This window comes from Sipha flava, unplaced genomic scaffold, assembly GCF_003268045.1.
Source record: "Sipha flava isolate LNK unplaced genomic scaffold, YSA_version1 223_pilon_pilon, whole genome shotgun sequence".
Taxonomy (NCBI): Eukaryota; Metazoa; Arthropoda; class Insecta; order Hemiptera; family Aphididae; genus Sipha; species Sipha flava.
In genome coordinates, this window is record NW_020272855.1 from 109285 (window position 1) to 123746 (window position 14462).

Below are 14462 nucleotides of genomic sequence, written 5' to 3' on the forward strand. Positions count from 1 at the left end.
ATATCGATTACATGTACATCGATTACACTTCTAAATGGACTCGTGAAAAAAAACAATAAAAACGAAAATAGTACAAACGTAGATGAGAAAATGTAATTCAAAACCCAGTTATAATATATCGATAACTTATTATCAAACGTATGTAACGTAAATGTGTCACAATATCGTTAGTTACTGTTAAATAGATACGTCAATATCACGTACAATTTATTTGCGTACTTCGTCAAGTTGATATGCCATAAAAATACCTCGTTATTCATCGAATATCAATAATCGCTTTGCATTTATTATCTTATTGATGCAGCATATATGATTGTTAACTGGACAATTTTTGTCCGACAAGTTACACTATTACAATAAAACAGTAATATATATTTTTTTGTTTTTATTTCCAACGTAAGTCAGCTTTATCCAATAGCGCGAAAAAATATACTTATATAAAAATATAAAAAAAAAAATACAAAATCGTCAATACTAAATACGTCATAACTCGCGGCGCAACGTACGATGCGTGAACAAAAAAATCAAAAAGCTATAATAAATATGTGCGTAAATAAGCGCGCACAGTAACTGCTTTGCAGTACGTTTAGCTGCCGATATCGTTGCGAGTAAGGTAATATTAATGATGGCACGTTAATCGCGAAGCAACAAAATATTTCACTTAAAATAATATTACAACGCATGAAACCAATGCGTTCCATTAGCGTTGCTAATACTAATGCGTTAAGATAATCGAAAAATAATGGTAATAATAATTTCGTTTCCCTCCCTCAACCCCTGCCACCCCGTTTCTTCTATTCGTTGTCTTCGACCATCCGTTGCTTGTTGTACGCCAATTGATTGTTTAACACTTCGTTCTGTTCGAGGAAATAATCTTGGATGTCACCGATGTTGTTGTACAGCTCGTCTGTAAAAAATAGTAAACAGTACGTGAAACGATCAGTTACTGCGACCCGAAACGCTCCCGTGCGCCGGTACCTTACCGTTGTAGAAAGTGTGAGATTTTCCATACCCTCCGGTTTCCAAAGGCATTAGTTTTTTCGGCACGTAATCGAAAATATTGTTGGAACCGACTTGATGGAGTTGTATCTGTTGTACATAGTTTAACGTGCATTTTAGATGTTAAGATCTCCACCGCCTACCCACGTGCACCGATTGTAACTCGATGCATGTGGTTCGTCCGACTGATATTAGTACTCAAAGAAGATTTACATTTCTGATCATACGAGCCTAACTACAATTGATCGTCGAACGTTTTAAATTTCCCTACAGCACCACGAGTGGACACACATAAAATAGTTGCAATTTACCCAATGACTAAACTGTCCACATTTGATACCGTTTTGAAATCATATTTAAGTACTGTTTGCAATGCACTGCCGGTGCGAACCACGTGAAATTAAAACCCACTCATCGGATGTTTCGCAAACAATGAAGCAAGTTTTATTTATTGTTATACATTTTTAAAATTTAATATTTCAAAAAAACATAAATAAAGTACCTAATGAGAATTATCCTTTAAAATAAAACACAGATTTTTTTTTTTTTTTTTGATAATAAACAAAAATGACAACTAAACGATTTAAATGAAAATAAACACAATGCTGTAGGAAAATTTACATTTCATTTTATTCGAATGATAAAATAAAATATCAACAGTGGTTCATTACAGATAATATATTTTTACGTTGTTTATTGTTACTTAAGCTATAACGAATCTATGTTGTGCTATACGATTGTTTTAAAATGTATTTAAATATAACATGATATCAATTTTATGGTAAAATACTATATATTTTATTCTGTTAATTCAAATGTACATTTTACAACGTGCATAGTCTTATAAACCATGATCATAACTTTTTTTTTTCAGAAAAACATGTTTATTTGGTATTATATCTCTAATCAAATTTTTATAAACATTATTTTTTATGTATTTTTGCATACTTAAGTAATCGATTTTTAATGTGTACCTGTGAGGTTATCTTGTTTTGTCGAGTACTAGTATTATAAATTTAAGTAAAGAAAATAATCTTAAACAAGCACTAAAAAAAGGAACGAAGGACCGAAACTTATAATACATCGATATACTACGAGTTTTTTTAATAAAATAGGAAATCGAAATTAAATATGAAGGTCAGAATACATTAATAATAATATTAACAATTTTTATACAAATATATAATTTATTAGATATTGGATCTCACTGATTATCATAAATTAATGGGTAAAAGGTTAATTAATTAGTTTTCGTACAGTATATTAATATTAATATCAATATATATATATATATTAGAACTTAAACGTTTATTCAATTAAATACATGACCTAATTGTATAATAATCATTTTCAAATATTGTGAGTATAATTTTATTAGAATTTGAAAAATAAAAGATGGTTGTGTTACGACAAGTAAATAATTTGATTTACTAATTGAAAAATTTTTTTGGCTGGTAAATATATATTAGAGGACGGAATTAAGACCCGAGTAGTAAAAATACTCGTGCATACCCGCGTATTTTAATAACCATGTTTCTTAATACTCGTGAGCTTGAATACTCATATATTTAAGTACAATAATAAGTTATGGAACGATTTTAAAATCACCAAAAATGTTTAAATACGAGCCATACACACGTAAATGCAATGAAATAAAATTGGATAAAATAGTTTTTTGGTTGTCTAAGCTTTAATCTTAAAACCAGTTTAAATATTACTCTTTTATATATTATTATACTTTTAGTTTGTACCTGTATACAATTTTATGATAAACTAACGCATGTTATTAATTTTTAAGCATAACTAATAACTATTTATAACATCTTTAAATAATTAGAATAATTAATAATAATTAATAATAAATAAAATTAATATATAAGTAATTAAGTTCTATACAATTAGTATTATTAATTAATATTTATAACAATATTTATAAAAAAATTAATAATTATGAGACTATGCATAATTTTATATTTTATAGATATTAATATTTATAGTATATATTAATTCTGAATCAATATACACTACGTGGGTAAGCACAGGTATTATACACAGATATACAAGGGTATTATTTACATGGTCATACATATATTAAATTTTTTGTGGAAACTCGAATTGCCTTACATTTGTAAATTTTCTATTAATCGAATCAATACAATTGATATAAACTATCGACTTATACAATAATAACATCAACCATTATAAGTTTTTCCCATGTCACTTAAAATTATAGACATTTTGATCAAAATAAATTATTTAATTATTTTAAATTATCAAATTATAACGAAAAATATACCACGGCTTCATTAAGATAGTTCACAAACGTATACTGACGCGATAGTGCAGATATAGTACCTGGTGTCAATCTGTAGTTTTATAATGAAAACTAATAAAAGCAACATTATATCAAATCATATATTATATTATAATATTATTGCTATATCATACTCCGCTATTGTTCAATGGCAATAGGTAAAATTGTTACCGAGCATGTTAGCGAGCAGTAAGTACGAAAATGTAGCACTTTTATCTCTATTATACTCAAGCTTATATACCTATTATCGTATTCGATATGCTGCTAAAATATTATTATAACCGCAAATAACTACACATTTTATTTGTTTTAGATCACAAGTTTAGAATTTAGAACAAGTTTAGTCACAGTATATTCACTATCACTCAATTTCCAAAATCAAAATATCGAAATCAATGTCAATTATATCGATTATTACGGGAAGCAATTCGAATATGGGGAATAATATAAGGGAACTTGAATTGCCTCCGAAATATTCGTGTGCACCGAATTTTTTGTCGCGTGTTCGGGATCCGTAATCATGTATTCTAATACTCATTCACAACTAAGACCTCTAGTATATATTGATATTATAATAATTGAAAAAAGAGTATTATCTATCTATTATTTTTCGTATGACTACAGAATAATATAATGTGTACGAAATGTATGAAATAGTATTAAGCACTCGCTTATATATATTTTTAAATATCTGAAACATGAGCTTAACTTACTTTTCCTAGTAGTTCTTGATTAGCGATTTTTGTAATCATTTTCATTACCACCTGTATGGCTGATCCGCAGTTTAATACATGTATCGACTTTAAACGAACTGGCAGGGCTACCTAAAAAGCATATAAAGTTATAATTATAGCGTTAATTTCTACTCCAAAATAAGTTAACACATTATACTTTTCATACGCTAAATGTATGAAAAAACAAAACAATATTGCATGGAATAAACAACATTTGTTGTATTTAGACATCGTAATTATAACCTGGATGTTAAATTCTTATAAAACCTTTAGAGAAATGCTAAGCGCACAAAAAGGTCCTTGAAATGTAAAAAACATCGAAAAAAAGTGTTTTTATTTTTTTCATTAAAACATACTATAAAAATCTACTAAAACACTATAATATCAATTTATATGGTTTGTGAATTAATAATAATTCCATTGATGGATGTTAGGATAGGACGTTTCAAGTTACTGAATCGAGTACTAATTTTATTTTAAAAAATAATTAAAAATAATTTAATGAATATTAAACTCTTTAATTTTGTATTGAATATTATGAACTAATTTAAAATGACTTAAAATTACAACAAAAATAAATTAAAAATTAATTATTACTTAATCCGAAATATAGAAATACATTTAGACTTGGAAACATAATTTATATTATATTTCATAAACCGAAAAATGCTTAAATTTATCAACATCAGGATTTTAATCGTAATAATTTTACAATAAAACACGTAATCTAAGACGGAATCACACGGTACCAAATTAATATTCCGTTTTCCATCATGGATATATTATAGAGAGGTTTTCGGGTTATCTACATAGGACGATTTTCACCATGTACATTAGCTCGGCATGATATTTACATTTACATTTTATATTTATATTATGGTTTATTTTTTAAAAGAGGAACTTTTTTATTTTTTTTTTTTGCAACCTACCTCCATGTATTTTATCAATTGCATGGTTATGCTGATGGGAATTTTTAGAATATGACGCCAACTCAACCCTTTTGCATCAATTACGACGATTATTCCATCACAAGTTCCATGTCTCAACAGCGAATATTGCATCCACATGACGAGGTATTTATAAGCTGATACGAAATCCAACATTTCGGGATTGTAGTCTCTGAACTGAATATATAGAACTCGATCACTTTTATCAGTGTTGACCGTCGGCATTTGACATATGCTCCTGTGGAAAGAAATGGAAAAAAAAAAAATAAATACTTACAGATATAATAATCCTAATGGATTTGGATTAATCGACTGACAACTATTCGACTGATGCGACAGTCAAAATACCAAAATTGGCAATCAACCGATATTAGACATACACTACAAATGACATATATGGATTTAGCGTCCTCTTAATTATGATGTTATTTGAATTTATTTTTATCTTTTTTTTTTTGCATAGATATGGATCATTTTAAAATTGTTACACATGCTAAAGTTTTGCATCTACGTTGGAATTAATTGGTGGAGAAAGCTTTTATTGATATATTTACGATAAAATAATTAATTGTCAGTCGATCGTTCTTCAAGATTTTTTTCTATATATTTAATTATTATTTTACTCATTTATTTTATTTTGGTACAAACATTATTTTATTGGCTGTCAGTCGACTTTTCCTATCGGTATTTTATTTGTAAGTTGACCGTTAATATCCTGATCCAAATAAACTATTCGTATGAAAAACAATTATCACAAATCAATGTTTATTGAACACAATACGGATGGAATAAATTAAATCCGTATTTGATTTTGAGTTTATCTTCCAGAAATTACTCATACATAATAATAGTGCATGTATTAATACTTCGATGTTCTCATGGCTAAACTTAATCCTACTGAATTCACTTAACTTCGAACCTTAAAGCGATACATATTAAATCGTACCGCTATTATGTAACGCGTACGCAATTGCTTGTCGCCCAAAATATAAAATTGCAGTATACATAGATAATATAAATATAATATTATTTCAATGCATTCGAAACATCTTCGCATGACTATCGCGACCGTCGAGCAAAACAAATATGTGATATATATATCGTTGCAGATTACTATGGAAATCATTAAATGTTTTTACATGCACTGTTTCTCGATTTATAATAATTAACGAATCGAGGTTGTCAGCTATATGTGTAATATATTAATACTACTTACGTAATATATATATATATATATATATTTTATATTATTTCGAAACGTAAACCTGCAGGTACAAGTGCACGTCTTGAACAATACAAATTTCGTAACATAGAATGAATTCTTTATTACACTAAACACGTGTTTGTGTGACAATAATTCTAATGCTTTGCATAATAAAACATAAATAAAAACAACTTAAATACCTATGTGGATGTGCGTGAAATTAATATTCATCAAAAAAAAAAAAAGAACAATTAACGCGTTTTGGAAAAAAAACATTTATCTAAATCTACATTGGTGAACAAATGCTCCGAAACGAAAATGATTCTCCATCAACACTTTAATCACGTACACCCCCAGTGTTTTCATATAATTTGAATTGTAATTCATTAGTAACAAGTATAGTATTCTGCCACGTATTGTGCGTTTTCCGCGTTAAGAAATTCCGAACTCTACTTCCGTAACAAGTGTATTCATTACACACGCCCAATAAGGGTCGAAGTCACCAAATTCAAATAAAATAATCTTTTTCGATTTTGACTTTAGTCTAATATTTTCATATCATCGGAAAACGTTCTAGAAAAATAGTTCATTACTCTCATCGTTCACTATAAAATTATATACTCACAAACAGTTATAAGTGTTTTCAATATCTTCGGATAATGGATCCAATTCGCAAAATATTTGAGGGATATCGAAGTTATATCTATAAAACTTCTTGATAGTTTTTTTGGCTAGCTCAATATCAAACTTGCAGCTGTGCAGAAACGCTAAGTATGTTTTTTCTGAAAAAAAATATAAATTTTTTATATTATTACTCTAATAAGCTGTTGCAAATTTAGTTGTAAAATGTAGTGTGTAGTGTATTTAAATTTTAAAAATTGACCAATATAACACATTCTACTCCTGTGTACTATAATGCCTATTTGATAATATTTAATACTTCAGTTTTACGCACTTTGATTTTCAAAACAATAGTTTTTTTTCTTTTTTTTCATAATTTGACTTATTAACGATTAGTATAATAAAAATCAGCGGCATAACTAGGGTATTATACATTTGAAAAAATTATATTTTGGACGGTGTTTGTGAAGTGAATGAGATAAGGTTAAGTGAACTACATACTTCAGGAGGAAGTCACACCCCAAAAATCCCTTCCTCAAGTTATACAAAGATAAAAATAATAATTGATAATGATTGTAAATATAATAAATACTCTACGTTACCTAAAATATTATAAAATTGTGTGGAACATTTTATATTATTCTAATAAGGGAACTACATAATATAGGTTAACAGATATTTTAGATACTCAGACAAATGTTTATATTAATAAAGTTAATGGTACCTTAATGCTTCATTTATCATTTTTTATGTGGCTTGTTACTAGTATAATACATTTTTTTAAATTATATGATGATTCAAAACTGAATACTTATTTTTAAAATGCATCAAATCGACAAAATATTTTCAAACATATGATGTAAAATTTCAATGGTTAAATAAAAATAAATGTGTTTGCACAAACAATATAAAACGATTCCATATTATGTTTATTATTTTTTAGTTACAAAATGAAAATGATTGGATTATCATTAATTTCTTTACATTTCAAAGCGATTCCCGTTCATATTCGACACATGACATAAAATAAATTAAAATAAAAAATGAATTCAAGTTTTATATAATTTTTGAATTTTCAACACTTCAAATTAAATTAAAACGCATTTTTGATAACACTGATAACCTAAACTGTCTATCTCTAAACTTTAAACAACTATAATATATAAATCTTATTTGAAAAAAGCTATAATTACGACCGTTTTTCCACAACACTTTAGATGACCCGTAAAAACTGTCGTGTTTTAATATAAATATAGTATAATATTTTTAAAATTAAAAACAAACATGAAATCTGATAACTTTGAATAAATAATTATTTTGTGTTACAACATATCATAACGAGTAACAATAATTGATTGATAATTAATGATGGATATTCTAGAGAACTTTTAATTATTTAAATTAAATATCAACTATGTTGTTTGCTGACAGGATAAATTATGGAACTTAACACGAAAATAATTACAAATTTAAAATATTTTTAATCAAAACTCAACGTTATGGTATATTTATTTATGTTTTATAACGCTATGCTTACAAACCTTTTAGCAAAATTATATCCAATGTCAAAATGTATAGTTCATATTAGTATTACAATTGCGGTAAGTGGATTTTGTATTAATTTATTCAATCTCACGATTTGGATGTTGCTTGTTGGTAAATTTAGTCGGTCGTATGTATTACTGGTTGTATATATACATAATGAATTTTTGTTATAAATTCCACTAGTTTATGATTTTTTAAATGCAAATCTTAAAATCTAAAAAGAGGCATTTCATCAATAACGATCAAATGTCTATCAGTTGAACTTTTCGTAAATATAGAAATTGTTATAACTCTTGCAATCGTTATCAAACGAATGAAATATATCAAAATCTAGTACTTTGTTGAGGGATTTGCATATATATATACAGTGTGTAAACGCTAACTGAGAACACTCAATATCTTTGAGTAGATAACTGCAATTTGAATTCAGTTTTTTGGTTGGTTTTTATTACATAAAATACACATTTTTATGATCCTCAAATCATTTTAACCTAAGTAGTTAATACGTTAAATTATTTAATAATTAAATAAACTTATAACTTAAATAATAATTAATTTTATTATTAATTATTAATACATTAGTTCTTATAGATCCAATATATATTATGGTGGTCCTTATTTTTGAACTTTCAAATTCTTGATTTTTCACCTCCTAATTTTGTTCATTATTATAAGAAAGAAATTTAGATTAAATTTGGTCATGATTACTAACCTCTTTCGCTTGCCGCCAGGGTGTTAAAAAATTGATAAATAGGTTTGGTTTGTCATTTTTTGAATATAATCAATAAATTATTGAACTTATTGTAAAAATGTATCGTTAAGCCGCGTTCACACTAGCGTAACAAAACGATGAACTATTTGACAAATTGTCTGCCGAACAACTAAAAAATATGTGTGTATGTTTACGTACCCATGTTCGCGTATAGCTAATCAATAAATTAACTTATATAACTTAAATAACTTTTCTGAATAACTTCATAGTAGTTCAATCTATCGCTGAGCATAAAAACTTGTAATGTCGCTTTAAATTGCTACTGCAACCTATGTTTATATTCATCTCACACTAGAGAAAAATAATAGAAGACGAAGACGATAGTGGCAAACCCAATTTTTTGCTCGGCAATCAAAATTTAGAAGAAATACGTTATTGAACGATTTAAGGACGCAAGAAATTAATGGACAATTTCAAAACTTTATGAGGATGTCGTTAAGTGACTTTGGTTTGCTTATTAATTTGATTGGGCCGAAATTCGCTAAAACTGAAACAATTTGAAGAGAACCTATATCGGTTCAAAACAGACTGGCAATTACACTTCGATTTTTAGCTGCTGGCGAATCCTTTACAAGTTTGCAGTACCTTTTCAGAATGTCAAAACAAGTAATTAGTAATATTGTTAAACTTGACTTAGCTTAAAAACTGGTTATAAATAATAATTGTTTAATTTTATGTGTTCCTGAAAATGTTCGAAGACGTGTCCATACCTGTCGTAACATGTTCGCGTAACATCCCTAGATGTTACGTCAAAATACAGATCATCGATTTGTTCGATAGAATTGCCCATTTGTTACACATGAATCCTGTTCGCGAACACATGTTCGTCGTTTTATTACGTTAGTGTGGATGCGGCTTAAGAATTTACATAACTTAAATTACAGATATTTATATTTTTAATAAAAAAAACATTTCTATACAATTTTTTATACATCCATTATTTTATATGAAAATTATAAAATAACGAATATTTAATTTATTTTAAAAAATTTAAATTTTTACGTTTTTTAAGTACATCGGGGTAACGGTTAATGAAACAACAAAATATCCTAAGAAAGATTAGAAATCAAATTTTCTAAAAAAAATGTTTAGTATAAATTGCATTGGACTGATTGTTTTGTTGTAAGTATCAGGTAAACGTAAGGAAATTAAAAAAATATATATATATTATGTTAATATAAGTATGTTAACTTGATAGTTTTAATAATAATACAGATTACATGCGCTTAGTTATAGGGTGAGCGGGAAAAATTAAATACTTTTAATCTCTCACTTCTTTATTTTTTCATTACTTACTCCCTCACGTGTCACAAGAGGGTTGTATATATCTAAACAGGGTAATTTTAGGTTTATTTTTTCTTTAACTAAAAATATATTGCATTAATCATGAAATTGTGTAGAACCTAAATCGTACATTCAAATACTACCTATAAAAAATGTTATTATAACATTTCTGGTTAATCTATTTTCTATGAAAAATAATATAAATATAAATTATGTGAAAAATTAATAATTTCAAGGTTTTAATTAATTTCCAAAACGCAAAGTACATTTCTAATATCTTCATATGGATTATTTTGTTTTGGCTATCTTTACACTTTTTCAATATATATATATATATATATATGTATAATTGTAAAGTTAAATTATACGTTGAAGTATGGTTTACTTATCCTGTCGCAATTGAAACATCTTATAATGAGTTTATATTTTTAAAAAAATGAATCGAATACCCAGATAAAACTATTTCTAAAACAGCTATAAGTAAATGTTGTGGTCATTTATGGTACTTTTCGCCGAAAATATGGTACTATAATTTTTTGATTTTTGGATGCCAAATAAATTTAAAATGAAAATAATTAAGGCACCTAAATCTTCACTGAACATCGATGATACAATTGATAAAAAAATTGTTTTGAATATAGAGGGTATAAAATATTAATAAAAAGAAAATTACATGAGTTTGTAGCATTAAAAATGATAAACTTTTTTTCGACATTTACAATTTCAACCGAATTCATAAATTTTCACCAGGATGGTTGAAAATAAAAAAAAGACGATCAGAAAATAATTAATATTTTAAAAATACTATCATTCATGAATGAAGATGCAAAAAGAGACGTCAAATTCATACAAGAGTACTGACGAAAGACGAAAACCAAAAATAGTTTCTATTGCAATGTAAATTATTACAAAAAAATTATCCCAATTGTAAAAAAGAGACATTAATCATACATAATTAATAGAATTTTTATTATAATGAAACATGTATGTATTTTTTTACATTTTTATTGAATCATTATTATATATCGATCGTGTCAATATTCAATATAAAATAATTGATAATTTTTAATAATAAGTTAACACTTTGTATACCTAAACACTTATATATTTCTTTATGTGAAAACACTAGTAAAACTAGTAAATAAGAATACTAGTAAACTAGAATATAAGTTACAGGTAAATAAAATTAATTTTTATGTGATTATAACAGCAATCGTTTAAGAAATATCCCTTAAAACCGTGAAAATTTCGATTTTTTCCAGAAAAAGGTAATAATGGTTGTAATACCATTGCACCCAGCAAATTAGCTCGATAGTGCTCTGTGAAATATAAAGTCTTGCCTTTCTAACAATTTTCAAATATACTATTTAAAAATATAGTCGGAATATAAAACTCAAAATTTAAGTTTGGTTAGATTATCATTTTAACAATTTTTCTTCCCAATTTTACAGGCTTAGGACTGACAATTTTCTTTGCTATGTAGTTCTTGTCGAATTATTTTATTCGGTGTCGTAAATAAGTCGTTTTCTCATTTTCTTTTTATTCTCGATTTTTTTAATTGGAAATTATGTTTTCAGAAATTATGTTGTGATTGTGTTCATTGAGCACGGTAAGAACTTTTATCACATCTTTGTTAACATAAATACTCGATGGAAAATTGTTAAAATGTTAACAGATTTGTTAATCCTAACTTAAACTTTGAGTTTTACACTCCACTGTATTTTTAAATAGTATATTTGAAAATTGTAAGAAAGGCAAGACCTTATATTTCACAGAGCGTTATCGCGTTATCGAGCTAATTTGCTGGGGGCAATCGTGTTGCGTTCTTTGCAGATAAAAAGGTAAAACCGGGTACTATCAAGTTAATTAGCTGGGCGCAATCGAGTTGTGTTTTTTTCATGTAAAACGGTAGGGCGGGCGCGTTCGTATTCCACCGGGTAATAATATATAATTAATATTATTTTTCATAAATACTAATAGGTTAATCAGAAATGGTATATTAACATTTTTTTAAAGACAGTATTTCCTTGTATTTTTATTCGTCGGAAAATATGTACTTAATATTTCAAAGGTACCGAAACGTAGTAATTATACAAGTATACTCGTTGTATCCGCGATACGTGTATTAACAAGCAATACGTTTATTTCTGCAACATAGCCTGTACAATCGGGAAACTTTAGACGGTCGCTAATTCTACGCATAATTTTGTTTTAAATTTTTTATTTCTCAAATCTTATCCAAATGGAAAAAATAAAACGTTGTACAATTTTTAAACGATGAAGGTTTTCTAGTGACATTTTTTTTTTACTGTTATCGGGACACGTGATGAACTATCACTGTCCCGTGAACATTATTAAAAACGTATAGCGCTTGCAGCGGTTAGACCCACGGAGACCTGAGGTGACCTGACCTGATATCGGCGGCAACGTCTGATCGTCGGCCAGAGACTCTTTTAACTTCTCGATGTCGTCGAGTTTGAGCTCAGGGTATTTGGCTTGCTCGACCTCCAGGTACTCGTTGAACGGAGTCGACGGGGAATACATGGCGCGGGCACGGGATACGTCTCGAACACTACAACACCAAACCGTGCAGGATCCGTGGACCAGCGGAGGATAAGGGGAAAAAAATAGAACGAAACCGAACGCTAACGCACAATATCGGTTTTCTGAAACGCGATACTATCGCGACTCGCGAGGACCGAACTGACGTCGGGCGGCTTTCGAGCAGCGAAATATATCTCGGTGTAAAACGCCGTCAAACGTACCGGTGCGCGTTAAGCTTCTTGCCGTCGCGAGATTATCGTTCGACGAGCACTGCGCGACGACTAGCGAACCGAATGTGTTCGGCACGTGCAACGGAACCGCTCGCGGAAGGACAAGGTCGCAACGCTCAAGTCGATGTTATTCGTGCGGACCACGAACAATGGTCCGACGTGTTTGCGTGCGCACGATTTTACCGACTTGTCGAATACGACCGTCGTTGCGATTCGAATTCCGACGACGATCCCAACCGTTGAATATCTCTCAACGGAACAACGTTATTGCGTCGTGATCACAATTTGGTGTATTGCAACGTTTGTGCGGATAGAACACCTTTTGTCTGGGCACTCGACGATAATCGCATCGGTTGACGAAATCGAATTATCATCAAAAACCATTGGTCCGGTTGGATTGATGTTTATGAGAACGTTTTCGTGTTACCCGGAACCGAATGGTTCTCGAATAGTGCTGCCCCATAAGTGTGTACAGTAAGGAAAAAATTAAAAGTCAAAAAAATAATCAACGGAACGGTAAAAGATTCGTATAATTGAGAGTATAAAACGTAAAATACTCGTAGATAAAACGCATGATAAGTCGTTCGCGTAGCGACTCAACGTTTGCGAATATGACACTCGTTTAATGGCTCGTTTAAAAAGCACGTAATGTTTGTATACGAACGACAAATCTGCATAATTTGTTCGGTGCTATTACATTTTAGTTTATATGCTTTTCAAACCCACGTGCTCAGTTAACTTTAATGACTCGTATCATAATTAATAAACGTGATATAAATGCATACCTAAGTTTAATTAGAAGTTAAACACAAAATAATATGTGTATTTTATTATTATTATTATTGATATATAAATGTTGATTATTACAAAAATCAAATAAGTAGTTCTACATAGTTCAATGTTAATGCCATAGTTAAACGCGTCAGTCGATATTAATTTCGTATTGCAAAAATGATTTGCAATGAGATATTGAAATAGAGAAATGCTTTTTCTCGTTAGTCTTTGTTGTATACAGTACCGGATTAAACATTTGTGAGCCCCTAGGCAATTACAATTTTAGGACCTAGAAAATTATTTTTTACATACATCTTTAACATTACTATCCAATAATTAAAATAAACAGCTTTAATAAAAACCAACCATAAATATATAATAAACCAATTATAAATAAATAAAATCGTATTTCTTAAATTTTTTTATTTGCAAGAAAATTAATTGATTATTATATAATTTCTATTTTTTTCAAAATAACTTTATTTTTAGATATT

General features: G+C 28.4%; 1 protein-coding gene across 1 annotated transcript; it reads right to left on the minus strand.

Moving 5' to 3' along the window:
• Positions 1-370: 370 nt before the first annotated feature.
• LOC112683297 (alpha-tocopherol transfer protein-like) lies at positions 371-13264 on the minus strand. Its single transcript, XM_025554251.1, has 6 exons — positions 12832-13264; positions 6824-6980; positions 4977-5232; positions 4027-4137; positions 984-1089; positions 371-907 (listed from the first exon to the last, which is right to left on the minus strand). The coding sequence occupies exons 1-6, from the start codon at positions 12962-12964 to the stop codon at positions 795-797; spliced, it is 876 nt and encodes a 291-aa protein (XP_025410036.1). The 5' UTR covers positions 12965-13264; the 3' UTR covers positions 371-794.
• Positions 13265-14462: the final 1198 nt, after the last annotated feature.